Raw genomic sequence first — 24,060 nt, forward strand, 5'->3', positions numbered from 1 at the left:
ACAGAATCTGCAGAGCGCAAATTATGAATAAGACAAATATATTCTCATAAACTAAATGAGACCTGATTCTGAAACATCTCAGTGATAAAGCCATGCTTTTCTGGTAAAGAATGACTACTTCTTTACCAGATCACAGTCAATACGTGAGTCAGCTCACCAACTTTGCTTTAGTATAGTTTTCAATGGAAATAAGTTGTAAAATAAATTCATTTAAAACATAGCTATTTCTTAACTGCACATGACTAATATTCAGCTACTCAAAAACATTCCAAGGCAGAGTTTTAAAAATTTAGTAGAGAAAATGCAAGGCAATTTCTTAAGTTTGAATTTTATACAAACGGTCTCGGGAAACTAAATATGTCACAAATATTCAGCTGAAGTATCCTAATGATCATTTCATAGTGATAAATGCTTCATCATACTAAAATACCTCATTAAATTTAGTACATTGTAGTCCATTAAAATTACTTTGCATTGTAAAATTATTCATCATTAATATTTGAATTTAGCTGAGTCTCATCTGCTTACCTACCAGTTGCATGCAAGGTTGTTTTCTAGTGGTGGCCATTTTCTTCTCTTAGAGTTTCAGTCTGTGACAGAGGTGGTGATATTCCCTACTAAACAATGCCTGATGCTTAATGGGCATAAAGGAGAAGTGTGTCCAGTGACCAAATGATTCACTCAAAAATCTTTCCTCCCTATTAAATTCCAAGGTCAAAAATATTTGGTAGTCTTCAATCAAGTAATCATTATCTCCTTTCAGAAATAATCCTTAATCTGATATGATCAGATGACATGATTCCTTCTTCTGTTTCAACATTCACTGGTAGGTTATACATCTGAGAGATGGTAATGATGCTTCCAGGGCTTTGGATTATCCAGCTTCCTCTAGGATTGTATATAAATGATGATCAAATGAATCTAATTTACTAAGGCTTTACACAGATTTATTCTGTTTCTATTTCTGATCAAATGTATGTATGTTTGCATGTATATATTTCATATGGGCACTGTGCATATATATTACATATAAGCATATATGCATATACCAACCCATGTGGTGTGTATGTGTGTGTGTTTCTGAGACAGAGTATCTTTATGTGGTCCTAGCTGTCTTGGAATTCACTTTGTACCCCAGGCAAGCCTCCAACACTCAGAGATCAGCCTATCTCTGCCTCCTGAGTGCAGTTTTTAAAGGCGTGCGGCCTGACCTGATGCCTTGTGATTGTATGCCTCACGATTAACTCACAAGAGCCAATGTACATCGATCAGATGATATTTGTCAGCATTTGTGAAAATGAGATATAGGCTGCTGACGCCCATGTGCTGTCTTCTATTCTCCCACTTATCAGCTTCAATGGCCTGCTTTCCAAGGACTCTCCCTCTCCATCATCCTTCCCCAGAACTAGTAGAGCCACATCAGCTGATTCTTCAGCTCAACATCTCATGGCTGTCACTCTGGAGAATTAGTATGACAGTCAGTATCCCCTACTAACCCCAGTGCAGAATGATCACTCCCCATGTTGGCTTTTGTGCCTTCACAGGTGATTGACAAGATTCTTAACTATGAAACTGGAGTTATCAGGAATCATAGATTAACCTATTGGCTCTTCTTGAGAATCTGTAGTTTCTACTGGGGACTTGTTTGCTTAATCAACTCTAATGCCTACTAATGAAGAGCTAACAATCATTTCTATTCCTGGACTATTTTCCCATGCACCAAAAAATTTCCCCTGTGTATACTTGGCTTCTATTTTACTTTAATTTTACATTTGTTTGTTTGTTTGTTTGTTTGTTTGTTTATTTTGGGGTAGTGCATGTCACAGCATTTGAATAGAACAGAGAGGGCAACCTGAACCACAACAGAAGAGCTAGAAATAGGACTGAAAGAGCTGAAGGGGTTTGCAGCCCCATAGGAAGAACAATATCCACCACCCAGACCCCTCCCTAGAGCTTTCAGGGACTAAACCACCAACAAATGAGTACACATGGGGGGACCCAGTCTTCAGCCACATATGTAGCAGAGGATGGCATTATCTGGCAGCAATAGGAGGAGAAGCATTTGGTCCTGTGAAGACTTGTTTCCCCAGTGTAGGGGCATGCCATGGCATTGAAGTGGGAGTGGGAGCATCTTCACAGAAGCAGGAGTGAATGGGGAGAAAGGGGATAACATTTGAAATGTAAATACATCAAATACCTATTAAAAGGAAAAGAAAGTCACTTCTTGGTGGGGCTAGTGCCCTTATCCACTACCCAGCTTCTACCAAGCAGCTGAAGTTCCTTTTGTGGTTCCCTAAGTGTTCCAAGTGATAAGACCTAGCATTTCAGGTACAAGCTTCTTTATAAGGAAATCAATGCTGGCCACAGTATGAGCATTCTCAGTCTGCTGGGAATAGCAGTACTTTCAGGATCACATGTGACTTTGGTGCGTTTCAGCTTGGTCCCCAGCCCATTTATTTGATAATCAGATTCTCCAACTTGTCCTTTCTGCGAATATCTAAGAAAATGGCCCTGTCCATTCCAACCCACACTCAATACACACTTTTTTCTCCCTGAAACTCGGGTGCTTTTCCAGTGGATAGACACACCTGTTGTTATGTTAGCAAAACAAAACAAAACAAACAAAAAAAAAAATACAGAAATGTTCTCTTATGGAAACCCTCAATCTCTGTTACAATTTCTGTTTCTGTGCATGGGAAGAATAGAATCAAGGACCAACTTCTACTGATATGTGTTCCTAAGCAAGTACTCTAGCTTCCAGATCTGCCTTTTGTGACTACAGTGCTTTCTCCAGCCAGGACACGAATCGAGAGAAAGCTGCATCGTTAGCTCTGTACATTGAGTCCAGTGTTCAGAGGCAGTGGGGATTCTGTGAGAGCCGGTTGTCACAGCTGAAACAGACTTGGAATGCCAATTTGTATGCATTAGGCATCCGCTGAATTTTATAAAGCTCCATCACTGGCTCTGAGACAGTAGCAGAACACAAGAGTACGTGCTGTACAGATCCTACAACAAACACAGTACCAGGCGTTACTGCCGAACTTGGTTTTCTGTGCCTTTGAAAGTGACTCCTAAAGGTTATATATAGGTAGAGTCTCTCAACAGCGTAAAACTAAACCACATCACATATATGAAAATCTCATGAATATTCAGGTCAGTGTGTTTAGGCTACTGTCCCACATCACCAACAGTTAACTTGTTTCCTGCAGATCTTAACATAATTTAGCAAACATTTCAGGAATACCTATTGAACGTCCTACCCGCCCCCAAGCTAGGAGTTCAGGTTATAGCAGTCACAGCATTACAAGGCAAATAAACACCTCCATAGGAACAGGCTTATGAGGAGAGAACGACTTGCTCAGCTCCGAGGAAGCTCGGGGTGTGTATTATATTTCTTTTGTGTACCCTTCAATCAAGCAATTAAAAACCATAAACCTTCTTGCAGGAGAACCCTGTGCAAAGAGACACTTGAGGAGTTGCAGCAGCAGGACCAGGGCGGTGTTGAGAGTTCCCCACAGCTGTGCACAGCACGGCAGAATGATTGGGGTCTAATGAGGGGCCAGCCAGGAGCAAATGCTCACAACAGTGTTGGAAATGATTGGACTTAACTACACTAATGGTAATGGGGGCTGGAACTATTTCAATTACTAGGAAAATGGAAAGGGGATGAGGGAGTAGCTCAGTTCACTCAGGCTCTCTTTACCCCTTCTTGATAGGACCCTCTTGGTAACTGAAGAGACGACAATAAACAAAAGAAAAAAAAAAAAGACTTTCCCAGGGGTGAAGCCAAAAGGTCAGCCCCAATCTGTGCGGGACAATGGGGGACCCAGCCTCCTCTTGTGTCTTCCGAGAGGATGAAGGAGCCTTAATGAAGAGACCTTTTTCTTCCTAAAGATTCTAAGCCCCAGCGGGTTCCACTCCACCTCCAGCCCCGGGCGGGGGAGGGGCGCGGGGCTGGGACAGGCTGGGCTCCGCCACGCCCCTCTTCTGCCGCTGCGCGACCCCGGCCCCCGCGCGCTGCGCGTGCCCAGCCCGGAGCGCGTCCCCGCAATCCCGCGCCACTGTGCTGCGAGCGCTCAGATCCTGGCCGCTGCAGCCGCTCAGGCAGGGGACAGCGTCCCGCCCGAAGCCCCGCGCTTGGCCCGGGCTCCGTCCCCGCGCCCACGCGCCACCTAGCTCTATATTCTCCTCTTCTCTTCTCTCTCTCTCTCTCTCTCTCTCTCTCTCTCTCTCTCTCTCTCTCTCTCTCTCTCCGCCCCCCCCGTCTCTCTCCCTCTCTCTATCTTCTTCTCACTCAATCCCACGTCTACATAGACCCTGTCTCAGTGTCCCCACCCTCGGCACCCTAAGCTGTACCCCTGCGGCTGGCGAGGGGACACGGACCTGGCTGGAGATGCGAATCCTGCAGAGCTTCCTCGCGTGCGTTCAGCTACTGTGTGTGTGTCGCCTCGGTAAGTGATAGAACCTCGGCGGGGCGGGCCGCGCGGGGCTCAGTCTCTGGGACGCAGCTTGGAGGTGGGGGGGGGGGGGTGGCGGATTTCAGAATTTTCGGCAGCATCCCAGGAAGAGTTGCTGTGAACCCCTGGATGTCACCTGCGCTGGCTGCGCCCCCACCCTGTCAACTGCGCCGCTGCCACCTGCTAGGTCCCCCTACTGAGACTGCTGTGGTCAGGACAGCTGGACACCGGAGGTCACGGTGTCAGGGTCCTCTCTCGTGCGCGCGCACCCTCTTCTCCATGTTGCAAACTGAAATAGCCTTGTAGGTCTACAGAAGAGAATGAGTCAGTGACTTGAAATACAATACAGCGGGGTGGGGGGGGGGGGTGCGACCTAAACGTTCATTTCTACGTCGTCAGTGCTGTGGACTCGAACGGAAGGCGCAAGTCTGGCTTGAATTACGCACACGCACCTGAGAGGCACTGAGCTGAACAAGCACCAACCTGACTTTTCTAGCACTTTCGATTTAGTCACGTTCAAGTCCAGACAGTCACTTCGAGAAAAGTTCAACTAAATCTCTATGAGCATTAGAGGAGCTGCAGGGGAGGGGTGGGCTTCCAGGGACATGGCACCTTCCCGCCATCTTCCGAACCGTATACATATCGAATAGATACTTTCTGCCCTCAGCTATGTGAATATTTACTTGCGGTGGGGTGCAGACTTAGGTTTCCAAAAAGAAAAAAAAAAGCAAAACGTGTTGTTTGCTTGTTATTTCATTTCGTTATCTTAATTACTGAAAGCCTCTTTCAAACGGAGCCATTAACTAAAAATTAGAACATGTACTTCAATCTGTGGGTATACCTGTTGGCTCCCATCAGGTCGATAAATCTTAGATGGTTTATAATAAGGGATACATTAAGCATGCATTTCCAGTCCTGTGGATGGTGCTCCTCTTAGCACCGTGACCTTCGCAAACAGAAATCATTTCTGGCTCTGACTCATATTTTTTAAAAAAGAAAAGAATTGTGTAGGTCACTATGATTGCCTGTAATTCACTTCGGTGTATTCACCTGACTTCAATCCCCAAGGCTTGGTGAAAATGCTCAGGGCTGACTTGGTGAAGCCTTGCAGGTAGCCGCTCAGCTGATGGAGCGCCTGACCTTCCGGGACCTTCCGGGACTGGGCAGGCTTGAAGTTGACTGTGGAATCCCAAGGACTCCGCATCATTGGAAGTACTCTTCCAATCAGCACCTGTTGAATTGACATTTCCACATTCCAGTCACAGACGTGTTAGCAACAAAGCCAAGTCCTCTCGATACTTAAAAATCACTGTTTAAGGAGATCTCACAGCATTAAGGAAGCAAATTCCAGCGTTCCTCTGGTTCCTCTGCAGTTCCCCAAAACGCAAGCCCAGGACTGCAATAGGGATGGTTTCAGGGAAAGCATCAGTTGCCACGAAATGTATCTGTTTGAAGCATGATGTCCAGTCGTATTTACTACAGCCACAGAGCTGTCTGCCATCCCTGGCATCTGACCCCAGAGTATAGAACCAGCGTCCTTGCTCATTAACCGAGGTTTCTTGCTCAGCTCCTGTGTCTATTGATCTAGCTGCCTGCTCTGGACATTTCATCTGAACAGAATCAGGAAGCATGCTGGCCTTTTCACCTGGCTCCCTTCACTCAGCAGAGTGTTTTCGAGATTTACTCACATCATTGCAAGTGGCACCCCCCCCCCCACCTCACCCCGCCGGACAGATCCCACTATTGCAAATCACACATTTGCAAAGTTGGGTTTTATTGTCCCTGTAGTTAGGCATCATTTGTAGCCTGCTTAGGGTTGCATACGTTTTTTGGCTGCTTGGACACATGCCTTTGAAGATATAAAACAGAAAAAAAAAAAGAACTGAATGCACTGTTTGGCTGCTACAAGCTTATGCAATAGCATTTAAATCTAATCCTGTCTATTCAAAGTGAAATGAGTTCTTTAGTGTTTCCTCCCTCCCTCCTCCCTCCTCCTTCCCTCCCCCTTCCCTCCCCCCTCTCATTCTACTACTACGAGATGCCTATGTTTGTACCCTTCACCATTTTAAACCAACTCCCTCTACATTACTATCAACATGCTGTCCTAGGGACACTGGCAAATTAGATGGAAACACTGACCTTGGGGGTGGAGGAGTCTTGTGGAAAACTGAGGCACATTCTCTACGAATGAAAAATTCAGCTTCCCCTTCAACGCCAGCCCCACACATATACATCAGTGTTCATGGATGTATTTATTTCTCATCTTCAGTATCTTTGGAGCCTTCCGGGTACCATGCCACCCATAAAATGTGCTTAGGGACAGGTCCGAGGACTGACTGAGGTGTGGTGTAGGTGGAAATTCTGACATGATTAGACCAGCCTGCTCGTCACTATCCAGGGATGTTTGAGAAGTCACCACAGCACTCCTTGTTTGCAGTTAAGGATTGTGACCAGTGTAGTATCCCTTTCTGTGTCCCAGGGAGAGAAGCCACTGACTTTCTCATCAGCAGGTAAGATTGTGAATGATGGGGAGAAAGCAAGGGGTTTGAAGAGCTGTTAAAGAATCACTTCTCATCCATGAGACCTCGAGATCTAGAAGTGAGAGTGTGGTAGACCTGCTTCAAGGTACGCACTCTTGTTAACCGGGTAGTGGACCTGATTCCAAACTTCCTGGTCAGGTCTCACTGCTCTGGGGCCATATTAAAAATGGATTATCCCCACAACCCCTGCTGGGTGTGGTTCCAGGGGTCTTTTCATTTCCCTTTGTCCTCTATAGCAGGCCATACTGCAAACACAAAACACTCCTGCTTCCTCCAAATAATAACCAGTTCCCATTCGGGAAGCTTATTACTTTTGGAGAGCATGAGAATCCTTTTCTGTGCTTGGGATTTCTGTCTCTCCGCACAGCAAGACTGTCCTCAATAGGGAAGTTTGTAGGCGAGATCATCAGTAAGTTCATTTCTACTTGCACCGGTCTATACTAGAAACAAAGGGTCTTGCCTAAAAGTGTATGTTGTGACAATTATGCTTCTGGGAAAAACTAATTTTTTTTTTTTATTGGAAGCACAAGCTGTTTCTCCAACCCTCAAACTGCAGGATGTTCTGAGAGGGTCTGTCTTGGGAGCTCTATTCGAATGCTTGTTTGCTAACCGTTTTTAACTGTTTGAAATGGCTCTGTCACCCAAGCCTACAGCACGTTAGGAAAAGGCTTCGTGGACATGAATTTTGTGCTCTAGATCCCCATGCCAGCACCTCCATCACTCACTTGCTATCATCCCTGTGACAGTAGCATCTATCTTCCCATTTCCTTGACCCCATCTGATACGAATCACCAATCACCGAGGAGGAAGCAAGCACATAGAAGTCACATGGCTTTTCTGGCACCACACAGCCTGGCTGGTCTTTGTCTCTTTCAAGTCAGAGACTTGCTTTTCTACATTTTGTCCTTTTGACTTCTTTGTTTGTTAGTTTTGTTTTAGACAGGGTCTTATTCCACAGGCATGCCTTAAAAATGACACAGCCAAGGATGATCTTGAACCCCTGATCTCCCCACCTCACCTTGGTGCCCCTTTCTGGGTTCCCTCCGGAGGACAGCTTTTCCTGTTGAGAATTTACAGGCATACTTCCCAGGGTGACACACAGAATGTCTGTCCTGTTTTGCTTTCTTGCAAATGCACTCAGTGACTTTTCTTGTATGTTCCCATATGGCCTTTATTTCCACATGTTCTGATTCAATCCCCCTACTGAAGACCTTTAAGTCTCATTTTTGAGCAATGCATGAATCCCAGCACCTGATAGGAGGAGGCTGGGGGGTTGCTTTAAGTGCAAGACCAACTTGGGTCAGGTAATGAACTTCAGGACAACACCTTTTTTTTTACAAAGTGAAATGAAACTGTCTCAATACAACAGTAACATCAGTAAATACCTTGCCCCAAACTCTACTTCTAACTTTCAAGACTCCATTGAGAATGAATTGAGAGTAACTGCATTCTTCAACAGTCTGTGAATGTATTAAACGTGCTCCCTCTCAAATACTTTAAAATTCTTTTACTCATTCATTTTGCTAGTGATGAGAGCCAATTTAAATAATATACATATATGAACCAATATGTTTTACTATTTAAGTAGTATACATATAGGTATGTTTCTGACTCGGGACAGGGGAGATATTGTCACATGGCCCTAAAGGAGAAGTTAAGGAGGTTGGGTCTTTCATTATGATATTTTTCTGATACTTAGATGATGGTGCAGATGTCAGCATGCTCACCTCCTCATGTGAGGACCAGAATTTGGATCCTCAGAGCCCATATAAAAGCCGTATGTGCTGGTTTGTGGTTGTAATCCTAATGGCGGGTGAGATGAGAGATGGGGGCGGGTCTGACCCTGGAGCCTACTGAACAGATAGCCTGGCCTTCTAGGCAAAGCTCGAGGTCAATGAGAGACCCTGTCTCAAATGAAGTGAATAGCACCTGAGGAATGACCTCTGAGGTTATCCTTTGACCTCTGCTTATGTGCATACACATGTGTGTACCTGCACACACATATAAAGAATAGTCACCGGACAACATTGTTTTAAAAAAAATCATAAGTTTTTGGCCTTCTGAGCAGTTATCAACTCAACTAGAAAGGAACTGTAAAGTCAGTAGATTTATTTGAACTGTTGGTTCGTGGTGGTTATTTCTGGACTGCATTATGTCAACTGGACAAACATCCTGAGATATGACTGTTATGTGTAAAGGCTAAAGAAAGTTTCATGTCCACTTCCTTATAAACTGGAATTCACAGCAGGTGGTCTGCACGTGAGTGATCTATTCTCACACTGCCTTTTGCAATTTTTTTTTTTTACTACATACTGTATTTTCTTACAGTTTATCTGTCTGTCTTCCCAACTGAAGCAGCTCCTCAAGACTGTGTTGTATTTATCATTAGCTTCTTAGACCAAGCACCTAGAGGATATGTTTAGGAAGTCTTTAACGCTCAAGGCCTCGGATAACCTTTATGTTACTGAGATCAGCCGATTTCTGTTTTGATTTTCTTTCAGGTCAACACTTTAGTCAGCATTACCTTGACCTGTACATCATCAATGCCTGTTTTGGCACCTGATCCTGATTTTCATGATTCTCTCAGATGTCCTTTAAAGATTATTTAGATCCAGACACTATATGTGCATAGAAAGTAAAGATCCTGTGCTTAACAGTGCATGGACTGTAACAGTGCATGGACAGTAACAGTGCATGGACAGTAACAGTGCATGGACAGCTTCCAGGGGAGCCATAAGTGAGCATTTAACTGTGGGTTAGCTGACAGGAATGAACCTGTGTCCCAGGGTGAGTGGGTGAGTGTGTGTGTGTGTGTGTGTGTGTGTGTGTGTGTGCATGTGCTACTGAGAAGAGGAAAAGGGGACAAAGGATAATCAGGAATAAAAAAACAGAAGGCTTTTATGCATAAAACCTTTACTTTCTATAACCCCAAACCATGATTTTGGGTAAACCATATACAGGGTTAGGGTTAGGGTTAGGGAGAAGTTGGTAGACCAAGGCAGTTTCAAAAACAAAACAACTAAAATGGGACAGGAAGTACAGTAACATCTCAAGACTTGGTTTTAGCTGTTTTATCACTTTCTTACTAATCCGAGAGATGAAATGTAGGGCAAAGTTTAGTGTTGACCATGCTCTTTTCAATGGAGCTGAATTCACAGGGACGGGAGTCGGGACAGGGAAGATATTTTCACATGGCTTTCTAGGAGAAGTTAAAGAGATCTGGTCTATCATTATTAAATTTTTCTGATATTCTTCTCAATATTTCCCTTTCTTTACCTCTTTTTCTTTTTGATGGTATTTTCTCTGTGATCTTTACTTCCTTTGAGCATGGATTTAAATAATCAAATACACTTGGCACATTTTTCCACATATTGATGAAGAGTTGACTAGGGAGGAAATTGATGCTGTTTGATACCATTAGCAAACATATATTTTCTTTCTTAATATAATTTGGAGGATTTGGTAGTTAGCATAATCTTGAGAGGATAGGTCAACAGATACTTCTACTCAGAATTCCTGCATGCTAAAATAGGCTGGACTGTCTTTTATTTCTTCTGATATTTGCTCAGATGTTAAACTCAATTACTCAGAGTCTTGGTTGATGTAAACTTGCTGGTTTGATTCAATAAGAGTGAGTCACTTTGTGCAAATGTTCATAAGGCATGCATTTTATAAGTTTCTTTGGAAAAATTTTATATTTTTGGAAAGAATACTGTGCTCATGAGTTGGAATAAAGGACATTGGGTTAGAGTGTTTATAAGAGTGACTAGGCTGCAGGTTGTTTTTCCCTCTTGAAGACTCCATCCCCCGCTTCTTTGACTTTCTCTAAGCATGGATCTTACTACTAGACCTTCATTCACTGGAACTGATTACCTCAGTATCTTGAGTAGAAATAAATAGAAAAAAAATATTGTTGAAAATCTTGACTGCTTAAAGCAGATATCGTTGTTGCTGTGTGAACCCTGATCACATACATTGAAATGCTGGGCAGATACAAATACCCTTCCTGATGTTCTCCTGATTTTCAAGCACATTATCACCTGACTAAATCTGATTTCTGAAACTCAATTATTATTCACTTTACATGTTTTCTTCAGTAGAACATGGAAAGGTGTCACGTGTTATGTAGAGTTGTATAAAATCAGGGTCTGCCCACAGGATGGCACAGCGTGGCATTGATGAACATGGAAGACATTAGTCTCATGTTCGTTTCCTTGCAAAAGTATTGATAGACCTTGCCTGGCCACACTTGAGACTTGCCAGGTGTCCTCTGCTCCAAATTCTATGTCGAGTCCCTGTCAGGACTGTGGCACTTGGAAATGAGAATTCTGATGAGTAAATAGGTCACAAGGTCCAAGCTGTCACAAAAGAAATTAATGCTCTTAGAGAGAAGAGACAAGAGCAGTGTCGTTTTCCATCCTGTAAAAAACACATCAAGAAGCCAGCCATCTGAAAGCCTCAGGAAGTCGTCATCAGGATCAAATCTCTTGACCCTTTGATACTGGGCTTTCTAGCCTTCAAAACTGCAAGAAACAAAATGCCTGTTGTTTTACCCATCCACTCTTCAGAATTTTGTTATAGTAGCCTGAGCTAAGCAGCAGGTGTGAACCATTTCTAGCTCAGCATACTGTAGCATCCGAGTGCTGTAGTCAGGTATGAACATTTTTCTTAAAACACTTCAGGTGACCGGAGGACACAGTCAGGGCTTGTAAACCCACAGATCTAGGCCAACCTCATGATACTACTAATCTTAGTTCATTTTTCTTCAGGTCAAGATACTGGCAGGTTGTGTGCTTGCTAAAACAATGCCAGTTGCAAGGGACAAAGGCCCTGGAAAATGTCCCAACCAACTCTCATGTTCTTAAGGTGGTTTCAGTTTCAGAGTAACCCTAGAAGAGGAGCACGGAATGAAGCACTGACCTCAGATTCTGCAAGCCAGACTTAGGAGGGCAAGAGCCTTGGAGTTGATACAAAGGTTCAAGTCTATTATCTTTCCATGTGCAATGATGCATATTCTTAGTGGCACCCAGTATTGTCTTCTTCATGAATTATTCAGTAGAACTAGTTAGTGTTTTCTACTTCTTAAGTTGCTATAAGGTTTAGATATATCTCCCTTCTATTTTATCTACTTTACGTTGTCTCTGAGCTAAAAATGATCACTGTATAAGTTATGAATGATAAAATCTATAAAGAAAATATAGTTTATCGTGTCTTGGCTATCTGCATTTTACAGTGTTTAAAGAGCCCTAGTAACTTTCACTTACAAGCCAATGAGGGGCTCTCCTGGATGGTGAGACTCCTTCTTCAGTACACTGGTACTCGGTAAGGATATCATAGACAGAGAGAAATGCAGTGGGTCTTGACTGGGAATATTCTGAGATAAACATTCCTCCAGAGATGATATATGCATAGTAGTTCATTAAAACCTCACAATATATAAAAGTAGCTTCCTTTGGAAAAGTTTGCAGATGGAGTGTGTGGAGATGTATAGTTTTAATCCACCTCTGGGGAGACAGAGCTCTTTGTATACCTTACAGAAGGATGAATGAGAAAACTTTCAGGGTCACTATAGTGGGCAAAAGCCATAATGGCGATCAAATGGCATCCACAGAAGCATAAAAGAGTCAAAATGTGGTACTTGGAAGGAAGTGATGATTTGGATGGATGAATAGCAATGCATTCTCCAGTAGGAGGGGCAATTTCCAAAAGCTGCTTGAAACGATTGGAGCTGCCACTGATCCGCCACAGTGGAGCATGACTGCAAGATTCCATATAGCAAAACTGCAAGGGGGGAGAGAGAGAGAGAGAGAGAGAGAGAGAGAGAGAGAGAGAGAGAGAGAGAGAGAGAGAGAGAGAGAGAAACAGACACACACACACACACACACACACACACACGCACACACACACACAGAGAGAGAGACAGAGACAGAGACAGAGAGAGAGAGAGACAGACACACACACACATGCACACACACAGAGAGAGAGAGAGACAGAGACAGAGAGAGAGAGAGAGAGAGAAACAGACACACACACACACACGCACACGCACACACACACACAGAGAGAGACAGAGAGAGAGAGAGAGAGAGAGAGAGACAGACAGACACACACACACACACGCACACGCACACACACACAGAGAGAGAGAGACAGAGAGAGAGACAGAGACAGAGAGAGAGAGGGATAATTTGTATGTGGTATGCTCCTCTTGTCCCCTGTGTGGGGGTGTTCACCTTCATGGACACATGTGGAAGCCAGAGGTTTGATGTTAGGATGTTTTCTCTCCTTTGCTACCTCCTGCATTGAGGCAGGGTTTCTCACTGAGCCCAGTTCTTGCCATTTTCGCTACACTAGCTGGTCATCCAGTCACAGAGCTCTACCTGCCTACTCCTCAGCGCTGGAGTTACAGGCATACATCCCCACGCCTGGCTTGTATGTAGATGCTGGGGGTCTGAAAAGAGATCCCAATCTCCTACAGCAAGCACCGCACTGACCCATTGCCCCTGCTCAGGTCTATAGATTATGGGACAACTCAGGTATCAGAGGAGGGTGACAGAAGCCAATTGAGACAGGATATCAGGCTACTTCCATGTGGTCACTGTGGAATTTGCTTGGTGGTTTAGTGTGTGACAGGACCTTAGTAACCTCAGGAGCCACTTTAAAGCCAAGCAAGCTCTTCCCATATATCACTTCACTCGATTTAAATGTAACTGATGCATTTGATAGCAGGTGACGTCATTGTCTGAGAGCAAGGGATTCGGGAGCCTGGAGGGAGTGTCTGGCCTGGGAAAGTAACAATGTAGCAAGGAACACAGAAAAGTAGAAAGCTATCCAGGAAAGAAAAGTCCAGACAGCAAGTTCCCTAAGAACACAGAGGGAGAGTGAGGGTCGGAGCATGAGCTTAGGTATTGATTGACTAGTAAAACTAAGTAGGTTAAAATGAGCCCGGGGCTTTGAAGCAAGACATCCAGCAAACTGCTTAACTCGGTGACTTGGGCAGCCATCTGAGCAAGTACTGTTGCCTGTGAAGACCATAGTGAGAACTTTACCAAGGCAGACGCCATTTTAGGGGTGAAAGGATGTGAACAGAGGGACAGCGTCAGGTTCATCCTCAGCGCCCACCTCGACACAGCTCATTTTATTGACTTTGAATGCCCACCTGTGTATCCTTCCCAGGGTGAGCACACACACATACACACACACACACACGCACACACACACACACACACACACACACACACTCCTGTCATGTTACAGCCAGCAGGCTGCTGATACAATAGCTTTCATAATTATCCATGAGTTCATATGAAGTATAGCATAGTCATCCGTCATCAACCCGTGTCTCTGGAAATGCTTACAGCGCAGGCTGCACAGTAAAGACAGGGTAAGAAAAAACAATCGATGGACGGGCCCTGCTTCACTGACTTTGCTTTGAAGTTTATTCTTGAGAGGAGATGGGGGAAGGAGGAAGAGAGCACGCAATGCTGCCCGTGTAGTTCGTGCTTTCATGGCCTGTCTGAAAGGGTCAGAGGACAATCTAGGACCTAGGATGGCATTTATTTCCACCCAACCTGATTGTGAGTGAAGCCTTTCCGTTGTTGTTTGCCTCTTCCTGACCCAGTCTGGCTGGGTCACAAGCGCTGGGAACTCTCACTGAGCCCCCACTCTTGCTGGAGAACTCTGGGGTTATAAACATGCTACTGTGCAGACTTCTACACAGATTCTTTCTGGAAATTCAAACTCAAAGCTTCACACATGCATATCAAGGCTGACATGTAGTTGTTAATCATTGAACAATCGATCAAATTTTGTTACTTACTATATATATCCCTTCAAGATATATTTATGGTACATGAAATAGTAAACAGAGGAATCATATAGCTTAGGAAAGGAAAAAAGTAGTAACAAAACCAAAATATAAGTTTATTTTACCACATGTAATGGGCATATAAACACAGGTTTCTATAGACAATTAAAAATATAGTATATGGTCCAATGTAGAATATGGTTGTAAAGTGAAAATCTACTAAAATTATTGACTATATATAAGATATGTTTGATCATGGTCAGTTTTAGTTTGGTTACTTTTATAATGGAAAAGTGGTACTTAATGGTCATATATTTACAGTTATCCAAGTATATTATAAATATATGGTTATATAAACATATGTACTTGTGCATAAATTAACAAATATTTATAAATATATGTTCACATGAATAGGCATAAATACATATGTATGTTTCTTGTTACTCAAAATGGAAGTGTCTTTAACTATTAAAACAATATTTTTTACAAAAACTATTCAGATTAATTCTAGCACACACTTTGATTTTTTTTAAGATTTCATTTTATTACTTTTATTTATATGCATGCATGGGTATCTGTGTGACAATTATGCCTCTTATATCCATGTCTGTGGCAGCCAGAGGGTGATGTCAGATCCCCTGGAGACGGTTGGAGTTACGGCCAGTAGTGGGCTTTCTGAAGTGGGTGCTGGGAACCAGACTTGGGTCCTCTGAAAGAGCAGCAATGACACTCAACTGCTGAGCCATCTCTCCAGCCATATTCTGATATTTCTGGACCTACATTTTTCCTGGATCCAAGAGGTGAAAAGACAAACAGGATGTCCATTGCTCCATGTGACCTGAGTCAGTACTGTTGTCTCCACAGGAGCTCAGACAGAGAAGTAAAACTGGGTGGGGCCAAGCAAGTACAATGTGTGCTCAGCAACCCACTAGGGCTTGAGTCAGTATTTCCATCTCTCAGGGGTAAATCTGGTTAGAGATACAAAATGCAATATGGTGGAGTAAAGTCAGAAAAAGGAGAGATTAAAATAAAGATGTAAATACACTTTGTAGAAGTCATGCGAGTGTGTGAACAGCCCCTCTTTCTTTTGGACTAGACGGTTTAGAACATAAGCCTCTGTTGGGTCCCGCTGTCTTTTCTGTGGTGGGTAGACTTTTATGGACTTGAGATCAGCCTGGTCATTATAGCAAGTTCCATGCCAGCCAAGGCTGTGTAGCACAAAGTCTTGTCTCAAAAAACAAACAATAACAACAAACCCAAAGCAAAGAAAGAGAAAGGAACAAAGAAACAAAGAAAGGAGGGAAGGAAGGAAGAAAGAAAGAAAGAAAGAGAGAGAGAGAGGGAAAAGGGAAGGAGGGAGGGAGAGAATGGAAGGAACAAAAAACAAAACAGAAAAATGTACATTATTAATTTCATATTGTAGCTTGTTTGCTCATGTTCTTGAGCAAAAGTTCACTAAGTTTGGCATCATTACTCTGCAGTGCCTTTAGATTTCAATATTCCTCATATCACAATCAAAATAATTATGTAGCTAGAAAAACATTTAAATACACGTGTAAGTTGAAACCTTCATGTACATTCTGTCCCATATCTAGCTCTAGAAACATGCCACATGACTTGTATGATTAGACCTGTTCTGTCCTGAGGCCTAACTGTTGACAGAGAGAGCTGTCCTTCCGTCACGAACGTCAGCTCTGTACGCTATGATGTTAGAGAGTCAGTCAGTAAACCTGTAATTTTAGGCTCCTCTGGAAAAATCTGAATGTAGATAACCATGCCATCTGCTAAATAGGTTTCATGAAGAGTGAAATCACATTTAATTAGGCACGAGTGACTAGGGCATGCTGCCCTGAAATCCTACGAGACACAGCACAATCTGGACTGTATCTATCCCACCAGACAAAGTGCCCAGAGATGCGTCCCTCTTGACAGTGATCCCAAGATATTTTCTTGCTAATCTTTCGGCACTTTCTTACTGTTCAGTATTCTTGGCAGATTTAATCAAAACACAAAATGCTTGCATGGTCCTGCGTGGATTCTGGATTTTATACAAACCTCTCTGCCCATGGCAAGATGCCCATGGGAGAGCCTTCTGGTTTCCTTCTTGGCAGCAGCTCCTTTCAGCATCCTTGTTCTCCGCATTTAAAAGCTGAAAGTCTGTAGCACCTGTAAAGTGGAAGGCGGGGGGGGGGGGTCTTTACCTCTTACAAATTTCAAAATTTTATCAAATGTGATGGCGTTCAGGCCAGCAAAATTGAAATGCTCAGCCAGTTTCTCTGCTGTAAGCTTAGCTGCTAAGTCCTTTTCCCACGAGGCAGGTTAGGTCTTCTGCCGACAAAGTGTGCCTCTGTGCCAGTAAGTTTTCACTAATAAAAACACAGGAATGCTGGATGTTTGATGGGATTCTTTGGGGGAAAACTTACAGACTGCTGGAGATCTGTGTGGGTGATGGCCCTGCTTGAAAAGACAAATTGAAAACAGGTCATCGGGGACAAATTGACCCAGACTTTTTGTGTAGAAGTTATTACACTTTTACTTTTGCTCCTGAAGAGGATGAATATGATCTTCCAACGAGAAGATATGAACATGTGTGCATGTAAACTTAGAGACTGGTGATGGGAGCTGAAATCTCCATCAATTATTCCTCACAGGCTTCCTGTACAAACTCAGTAATAAGAAATGAAAAGGCTTCACACACACTATGCATGTCTTAATTTGTCACCTGAAAATCCCAGAAATGCACGATAATTAACCAAAACACAGATGGAAAGTTTCACTATAGAAAACATAGCCAACTCAGAGCCATGAAAATTAGCAGAAATTTCCCTGCTTCCGGCCTTGGAAATGTACACAGAGCAGTATATCTTAGGGTCTTGAGTTAAATCACTGTTTTTCCAAGACCAACATTAAAAACATTTTTTTTTATTTTGCAAATTTGTAACTATGGACATGGGAATACCTTAAGGGACTCATGTCCCAAAAAGACTTTGTGCTTTCATGGTCTAAGAAGGAAATCTTTTGTAACCAGCTTCAGTGGTGAAACACAATGAGCTTTGCCGGGGTTTCTGAGCACAGAAACCTTGGGGAAACATTGGGTAGGAGTTTATGCTTACACTAGCCAAACCTGGGAAAGACACATGGGTTCACATGACTTTTGATGTCCTGTGATGTCCTTCTCTGGGTATCCAAGGTGCTCCCAGAGCTGAACAACACAGGTGACTTCTCTAGTTTTCCTTCCGTCCTCAGACATTGCTTTTTCCCCTTGACTCAAGATCTTCCCCACTCTGTGGTGCCTTCTGACCTCCTGGATCTCTGGTTGTATCCTCTTTGTAACAGTTGCTGCTCCTTCAGGACACCTCCGCACTTGGGATGCAGTGTACATTCTTCATTCCAGTTGTTTCCAGTTTGCTTTCTCTTGAGGAAACTAACCCCAGGTTTTACATTCACTGGGCTATAAGGGATGTACTTCCTGCCTATACAGTAGGTACCCAGTATATCTTCGCAGTCTATATGAGTTCAGTTCCTTCCAAAACAAGTATGTGGAAGACAGAAAACCTAACACAAGCTAGCTAATGATGCTCCCTCCATGAACTCATCTAAGACACTCTTTAGCAGACTAAGAAACTTGGGGTCCCACTTTTAGCACTGGGGGATTAAAATTCACTTCAACCTTAACTTCACTCAGTTCCTCTAATTTATCGAAACAAAAACTGAAAGTGGGCCAATCAAATCACACTCTGATTTTTAACAGGTCCAAGAGCCTATCTAGGTTTTTGAACCGAATTGGCACCCAAGCATGGACAACTTTCTAAGGGCTTTCACTCTTGGCATTGAGACTTTTAAGAGAGAAAATTAAGCAGTCAGAATAGAGCACAATGCTGAATGCGGAGGACAGGCAGAATGACACTGCGGCCAGAAACATGAGAGAAAGAGGACTGGAAGTTTCTTTATTCTACGTCGTGGTGGGAGAATCTACTTTTTGGCCTGCACAGCGGATGCAGCAGTTCTTTGGGTCAGCTTCCCCAAGACGTTTCCTGTCAAGCCCAGCCTTTAATGAGACAAAAAGATACCGGATCCCTCTCACTCACACCTCTCCATCCCTCCGACCCCAGTCAGCGCCAGCCAAGAGCATTTCCCTCAGCCTCTTTCATCCTTTATTCCCAAGAACAAGATCAGGGATATGTGAGATCCTCTTTGACTGAAGCCTGGGGAAAGTGCTCTGTGTCCCACACCCATGTGTCACCTGCAGCTGTCCATGGTGCCTTTGTCAGCATCCGTCCTGTCCTGCGACTATACTTAATTTTTCAAAAAAAGCATCCTAAGAATTTATAGAGCAAAAATTATTTTTTTGTGGGACAGGGGACTGGGGTTGTTGACATTTCAAAGTCTTTAAAAAGTATGGATGGCACCGTTGTTCCCAGCTCCTTTCAGGGGCTCTGAGAGACATCCTAAAACCACTACACTATGCTCAGTTCCTGAGCTGCTGGCCTTGTATCTCTGGCAAAGATAGATCTCCATGGGCTGCCAACAGAAAGCCACAAAGATGGTGCAAATGTTTGGTAGAATAATAAAGAAGTCAATGTTCTGCTCATACATGGGACTTAGTAGTTATGAGGCTAATGAACAACTGGAGAATATCTAGCACACATAATCACACTGGGAAAAAAACACTTTTTCTAACTCAGTGTGAATTGGACTGACATTGAATTGCAGGAGATTTAAGAACTTGAAATGGAGTTTTTAATGTGTTCAAATGCCACCACTACGACCTTAAGGAATACAAATGAAGAGGAAACAGCACATTGGAGGGAAATAATTACAATACTCAGATGTAAAGCCTGAAACCAGACCACTGGGTGGTCAGACTGATGCTCAATGGAATAGTAACTAGGTGATTAAAAGTTAAAAGGCCTCCATATCATTAAATTGTCACTAAAAGCAGCAGTGTTTGTGCTAGAAAAGAATTGCCTACTGTCTACAAGCAATGCCTAGGTTCCTGTGGGACTCTGTGTGGGAAAACCTGGGCCTTGAGGCGCAGTGACACAAGGAATGAGTTGACTTTTTGCAGTGTTGCAGTTACAATCACCAGGATGAATGTGGTAGGTGTGACATTAGTTTTTAAAGTAATGAATATTTTCAATATTTTCCTTTAGCTTTCAGAAGAATTTAGCTTTTTATTTCTGGAAAAATAAAAGCTTCACATAAACATTGGCTATGAGGAAGTATGAATGCCACTTTAGTGACAGCTCAGAGGTTATAAGCATATCAGTGGTGAAGGTATACGTAGTCTGTTTTTAGAAGTATTTGCTATTGGATGATGTGGTCATCAGAAGGAGGAGAGAATGTAGCAATGGTGCCTTGAACTGCTGGGAGGGGTCCTTATCATTACAGAGCAAAGTAGACTGAATGTTCACCTAGGAGAGGTAGCTCTCTAGGTCTGAGATTCTGTTTGTCTGCACATTATGTCTGTTTGTACTCAAAGCGTGAATGCTTCCTCTCAGGTTGCTAACTTAGTATTTGATAATGTTAATGATTAGTTTTACCATACTGACCTCTCCGAATTAAAACAAATATTTCTCCCATGTCTTGGGGGATGTTTCTGTGGATAAAGCCCTTGTCATGAAGGCAGGAGGACTGGAGTGTGGATCCTGAGGACCCAGATAAAGCCAGATGTGCTGGTAGGTATCTGCAATCCCTGAATTCCTACAGAGATGCGGGGCCAGTGGAGGACAGAGAATCCTAGAAACCACTGGGTCAGCTTGCCCTGCCTTTGCAAAATCAAGCAGTGAACATCTGTCTCAAACAAGGCAGAAGGTAAAAACTAATAGCCAAGGCTGCCCATTCACATGTCCATTCACATGTTATAAAATGTGCATACCATGTTAGACACGTGCCCACACTCACTCATGAAACAGCATAAGCACATAAAAACAAAATAGAGCAATATTCTTCTCCTTGCCTCTGCCAAGGCCTATCGGATGCTGTCAAACTTTTAGACAGAATTTTCCAGTTAGCATCTGGGTTTTCTTTCCTTCCATTTGCTCTTGAGCCGGTAGTAAACAATCTCTTCCCATCAGTGCAAGAAACTTCCCCATCCATCTCAGCAGTGCCCTTGGAATTGTTACATGTAAGGGGCAGTTCTCTCTGCTGTGACTCAGCTGAGCCTCAGCTTGCAACTGTAGCTCTGGAGATGCCTTGGTTGCTCGACTTCCCAAATGACTCATAAACCTTCTCTTATGCCTTGGTGTCATCTCACAGCATCTTTATCCCTTCTTATAACCTCAGCACCAGCATTACAGTCCCTGGAGCTCATGCTTGGGGCTGTACTAGCGTGTGGATCCTAACTGGGACCCCAGAGACATGTATGTTAAAGGCTTGATCTCCAGTATGCACACCACTGGAAAGTGCTAGAACTTTGATGAGGTGAGTTGTAATGGAAGGAAATGAGTTCATTGGGGGTGTGCCCTTGAAGGTGATGCTTAGACTTTTACTTCTTGCTCTTCCTTTCTACCCCTGTCATGAGAAAGTCAGTGTGGCCTCCTACGTTTTTCCTGCCATGTCTACAGACTGGCTACAGACCCAGAGCAATGGAATTAGTTGACTGTATTCTGAAACTTTTGATGACTCTGTTACACTATGGGAAAGCTAGGTAAGACAGGTCCCTCTGCCGGCACACTCCTCTGACCATCTCATCTTTATAATTCGGCATGGAAGTTTCCAGAATCTGTATCTGTAGGTTAGAACTCCCACCCAAACACCACACTGACCTCATTTAAGGATTCAATAGGCTTTAATTTGACCGGCTGGTCTTTCTTTCATTCTGGATCAAGCCAAAAGCCTTGTGGGAAGAAGCAGTTATTTCACTGTGCTAACATATCAGCAAATGTGGGTGCGTTTCTGGAACAGGCTGCTGTAGTCCATCCCACAGTCCTCTTCACTTGCTTTCTTTCACTAGCTTCCAGCTGCTTTCCTTCCCTTGCTTCACCGCCAGCCAGGCTAAGTGCTAAGATAGAAGTCCTCTGAGGTTCTTCTCAATTTCCCATTTTTTCTTTGACTTGCCGTCATCTCTGTCATCTCTAGAGTTTTCCGGAAGCTCTCGGTGACGCAGCACCCCATGCCTCCTCCAGTGGCTTTTATACAAATGGTAGGTGATGTGCTGTTTAAAACAAAGTGAAAACTGTATCATGTCAATAAACATCATTTTCATGTTTTATTAGTGAGGATTAGGATGCAGTTTGAGGGCATGCTGAAGAAATCTCAACTGTATGGGTCAGACAGGGAAACTTCCTTTCTTTCTGTTTAGTCTGTGAATCTACACTGATTGGCTGTGTTCCTGCACTCCGTGGAGGTGGCTTATATACCACAGGGTAGAAAGCTGAGAACTTTCTATTTAGTCTCCCTTGTTGCTACGGTACCGTCTTTGTCCAAACATGCTGCATGATTCGAAGCCATATCAGTATCCCATCAAATGAAAAGCAAGAGGGTCTCCTTCAAGTGCACAGTGTAGAGGCTGCTCCCTCACTTTGCTGGCATTTAGCCATGTTGCCACAAGAAAGAATGGACACGTGGGTATCGGTTCAATTAGACCAGCTACCCAGCTACCTTTTTTGGTATGGAATTTGAGCAACTGTGTCCTAACAAATTTTGGCCAATGTCTACCATGTGTTAATGAACATCACTCTACTTCTGTATATTCACTGGCCTATAAGATGTCTTATTAATAATTTAACACTATATATATATATAGTGATATATATATATATATATATGATATATATATATATATCATTACAAAATGATCTGTATATTTAATGAAAACTAACATGATAATGTTTATATAAATCTTCTCAATGACATGTGATAATGCTCATACTCAGTGGTTCTTCTTTTTCCTCCTTTAATGTTGTGACTGAGGAATCCTGACCTAGAAGGCAGTAAAAAAAAAGGTTTTGCATAACTTGGCCAAATTTCTAGGGTTAATAAATGGTTGACTGACATGATCCTCTGGTCCAATACTTCCTAATTTCAAAGTCTTTATCCTAAATTCTAATCACTGTTCCGAATAAGTTGTTAAGTAAATCATTCAACTACAGTAGTGCCTTATATCACTAACACATTGATTCAGATTGTCAAAGCGCACTGGAAATCAGGCCTTAGTTGATGCTCTGGGGTGAGCATCTATGTTCCTTGTTCCTCTCATATGTAACTCGTACGCTGGCTTAATTTCTGGCTCTGAATATGAATAGACCTTAGAAGTAAAAGGTGCCCCGAATGTCATAACTCTGGGTTGAGCTTTCAGTTCACTTTAAAATGCTAATGTGTCCCCTTAACTGTAGAAGACAGAAGCAAACTGTTACTCTGGAGACATCATTTGCATGAATTGTTCCTCTCTTTTGTTAGAAAATTTTTATCTTGAGGTTCAGACATTTGAAGGGGTGTAGTGTTATTTCTTTCTCTTCTAAAATAGCATGTGTTCCTGACAATAGGATGAGCAAAACCAGACACTGTTCAAAAGCAATGGATTCTAAAATGGGAGAGATAAAAGTTACCAGTTTTTCTTCATATTGTCTCCCAATCTTGTCCACCCTGATTCCTCTTTTGGATAAATAAGAGATAATAATAGTTTTATCTTTTTGGAGACAAATACTTAAACTCTAATTAAGGAAGAGAATAGTAACGCCAAGGAAGTCAATAGTGGATTGGTCCCCCTCCCCCTTTTCTGTAGGAATGCAGTGGTTACAGATACATACCAGCACATCTGGCTGTACCTGGATTCTTAGGATCTATAGCCTCATGCTTGCATGACAAGTGCTTTATCTACAGAAACATCTCTCTTGTCATGAAAGAAATATTTATTTTAATGTGAATAGGGCATTTTGTTAAAAAATCAATATCTTCAAATTCTTACAGACTACCTACAAAGGAAGCAGGGTATTTTTATATTCATTGAGAAATATGTACAGGAAATATGAATGATGAGAAAGTACATATTTTATTTCCTCATATGTCATAGGAGCGTCACCTAGATGTGGTTTTATTGTAATCAGGTGCATTGTTATGTGTCTTCTAATGTTGCATGCTCCTGATCCCAAATACAATGATTTCTTTGCCTAAAACGATAATTTCAGATCCATGGAGATGACACAGATTGGCCTAAGTCCACCTTCCTCAGGCTGCAATCCTTCAGTACAGTTCCTCACATTTTGGTGACCCCTAACCATAAATTATTTTTATTGCTATCTCATAACTGTAATTT

General features: G+C 42.8%; 1 protein-coding gene across 6 annotated transcripts in view; it reads left to right on the top strand.

The window, feature by feature from the left end:
* Positions 1–4,393: 4,393 nt before the first annotated feature.
* The window catches only part of PTPRZ1 (protein tyrosine phosphatase receptor type Z1), a gene marked incomplete at its 5' end in the record, with an annotated part of 180,400 nt that continues 160,733 nt past the window's right edge, over positions 4,394–24,060 (top strand). For all 6 annotated transcript variants that reach the window (XM_080936118.1, XM_080936119.1, XM_080936122.1 and 3 more), the window contains one exon: positions 4,394–4,451. In XM_080936118.1, coding sequence (XP_080792244.1) covers positions 4,394–4,451 — 58 coding nt within the window. The remainder of the gene's footprint in view (positions 4,452–24,060) is intronic.

This window comes from Micromys minutus (genome assembly GCF_963924665.1).
Source record: "Micromys minutus genome assembly, chromosome: 23".
Lineage (NCBI taxonomy): Eukaryota > Metazoa > Chordata > Mammalia > Rodentia > Muridae > Micromys > Micromys minutus.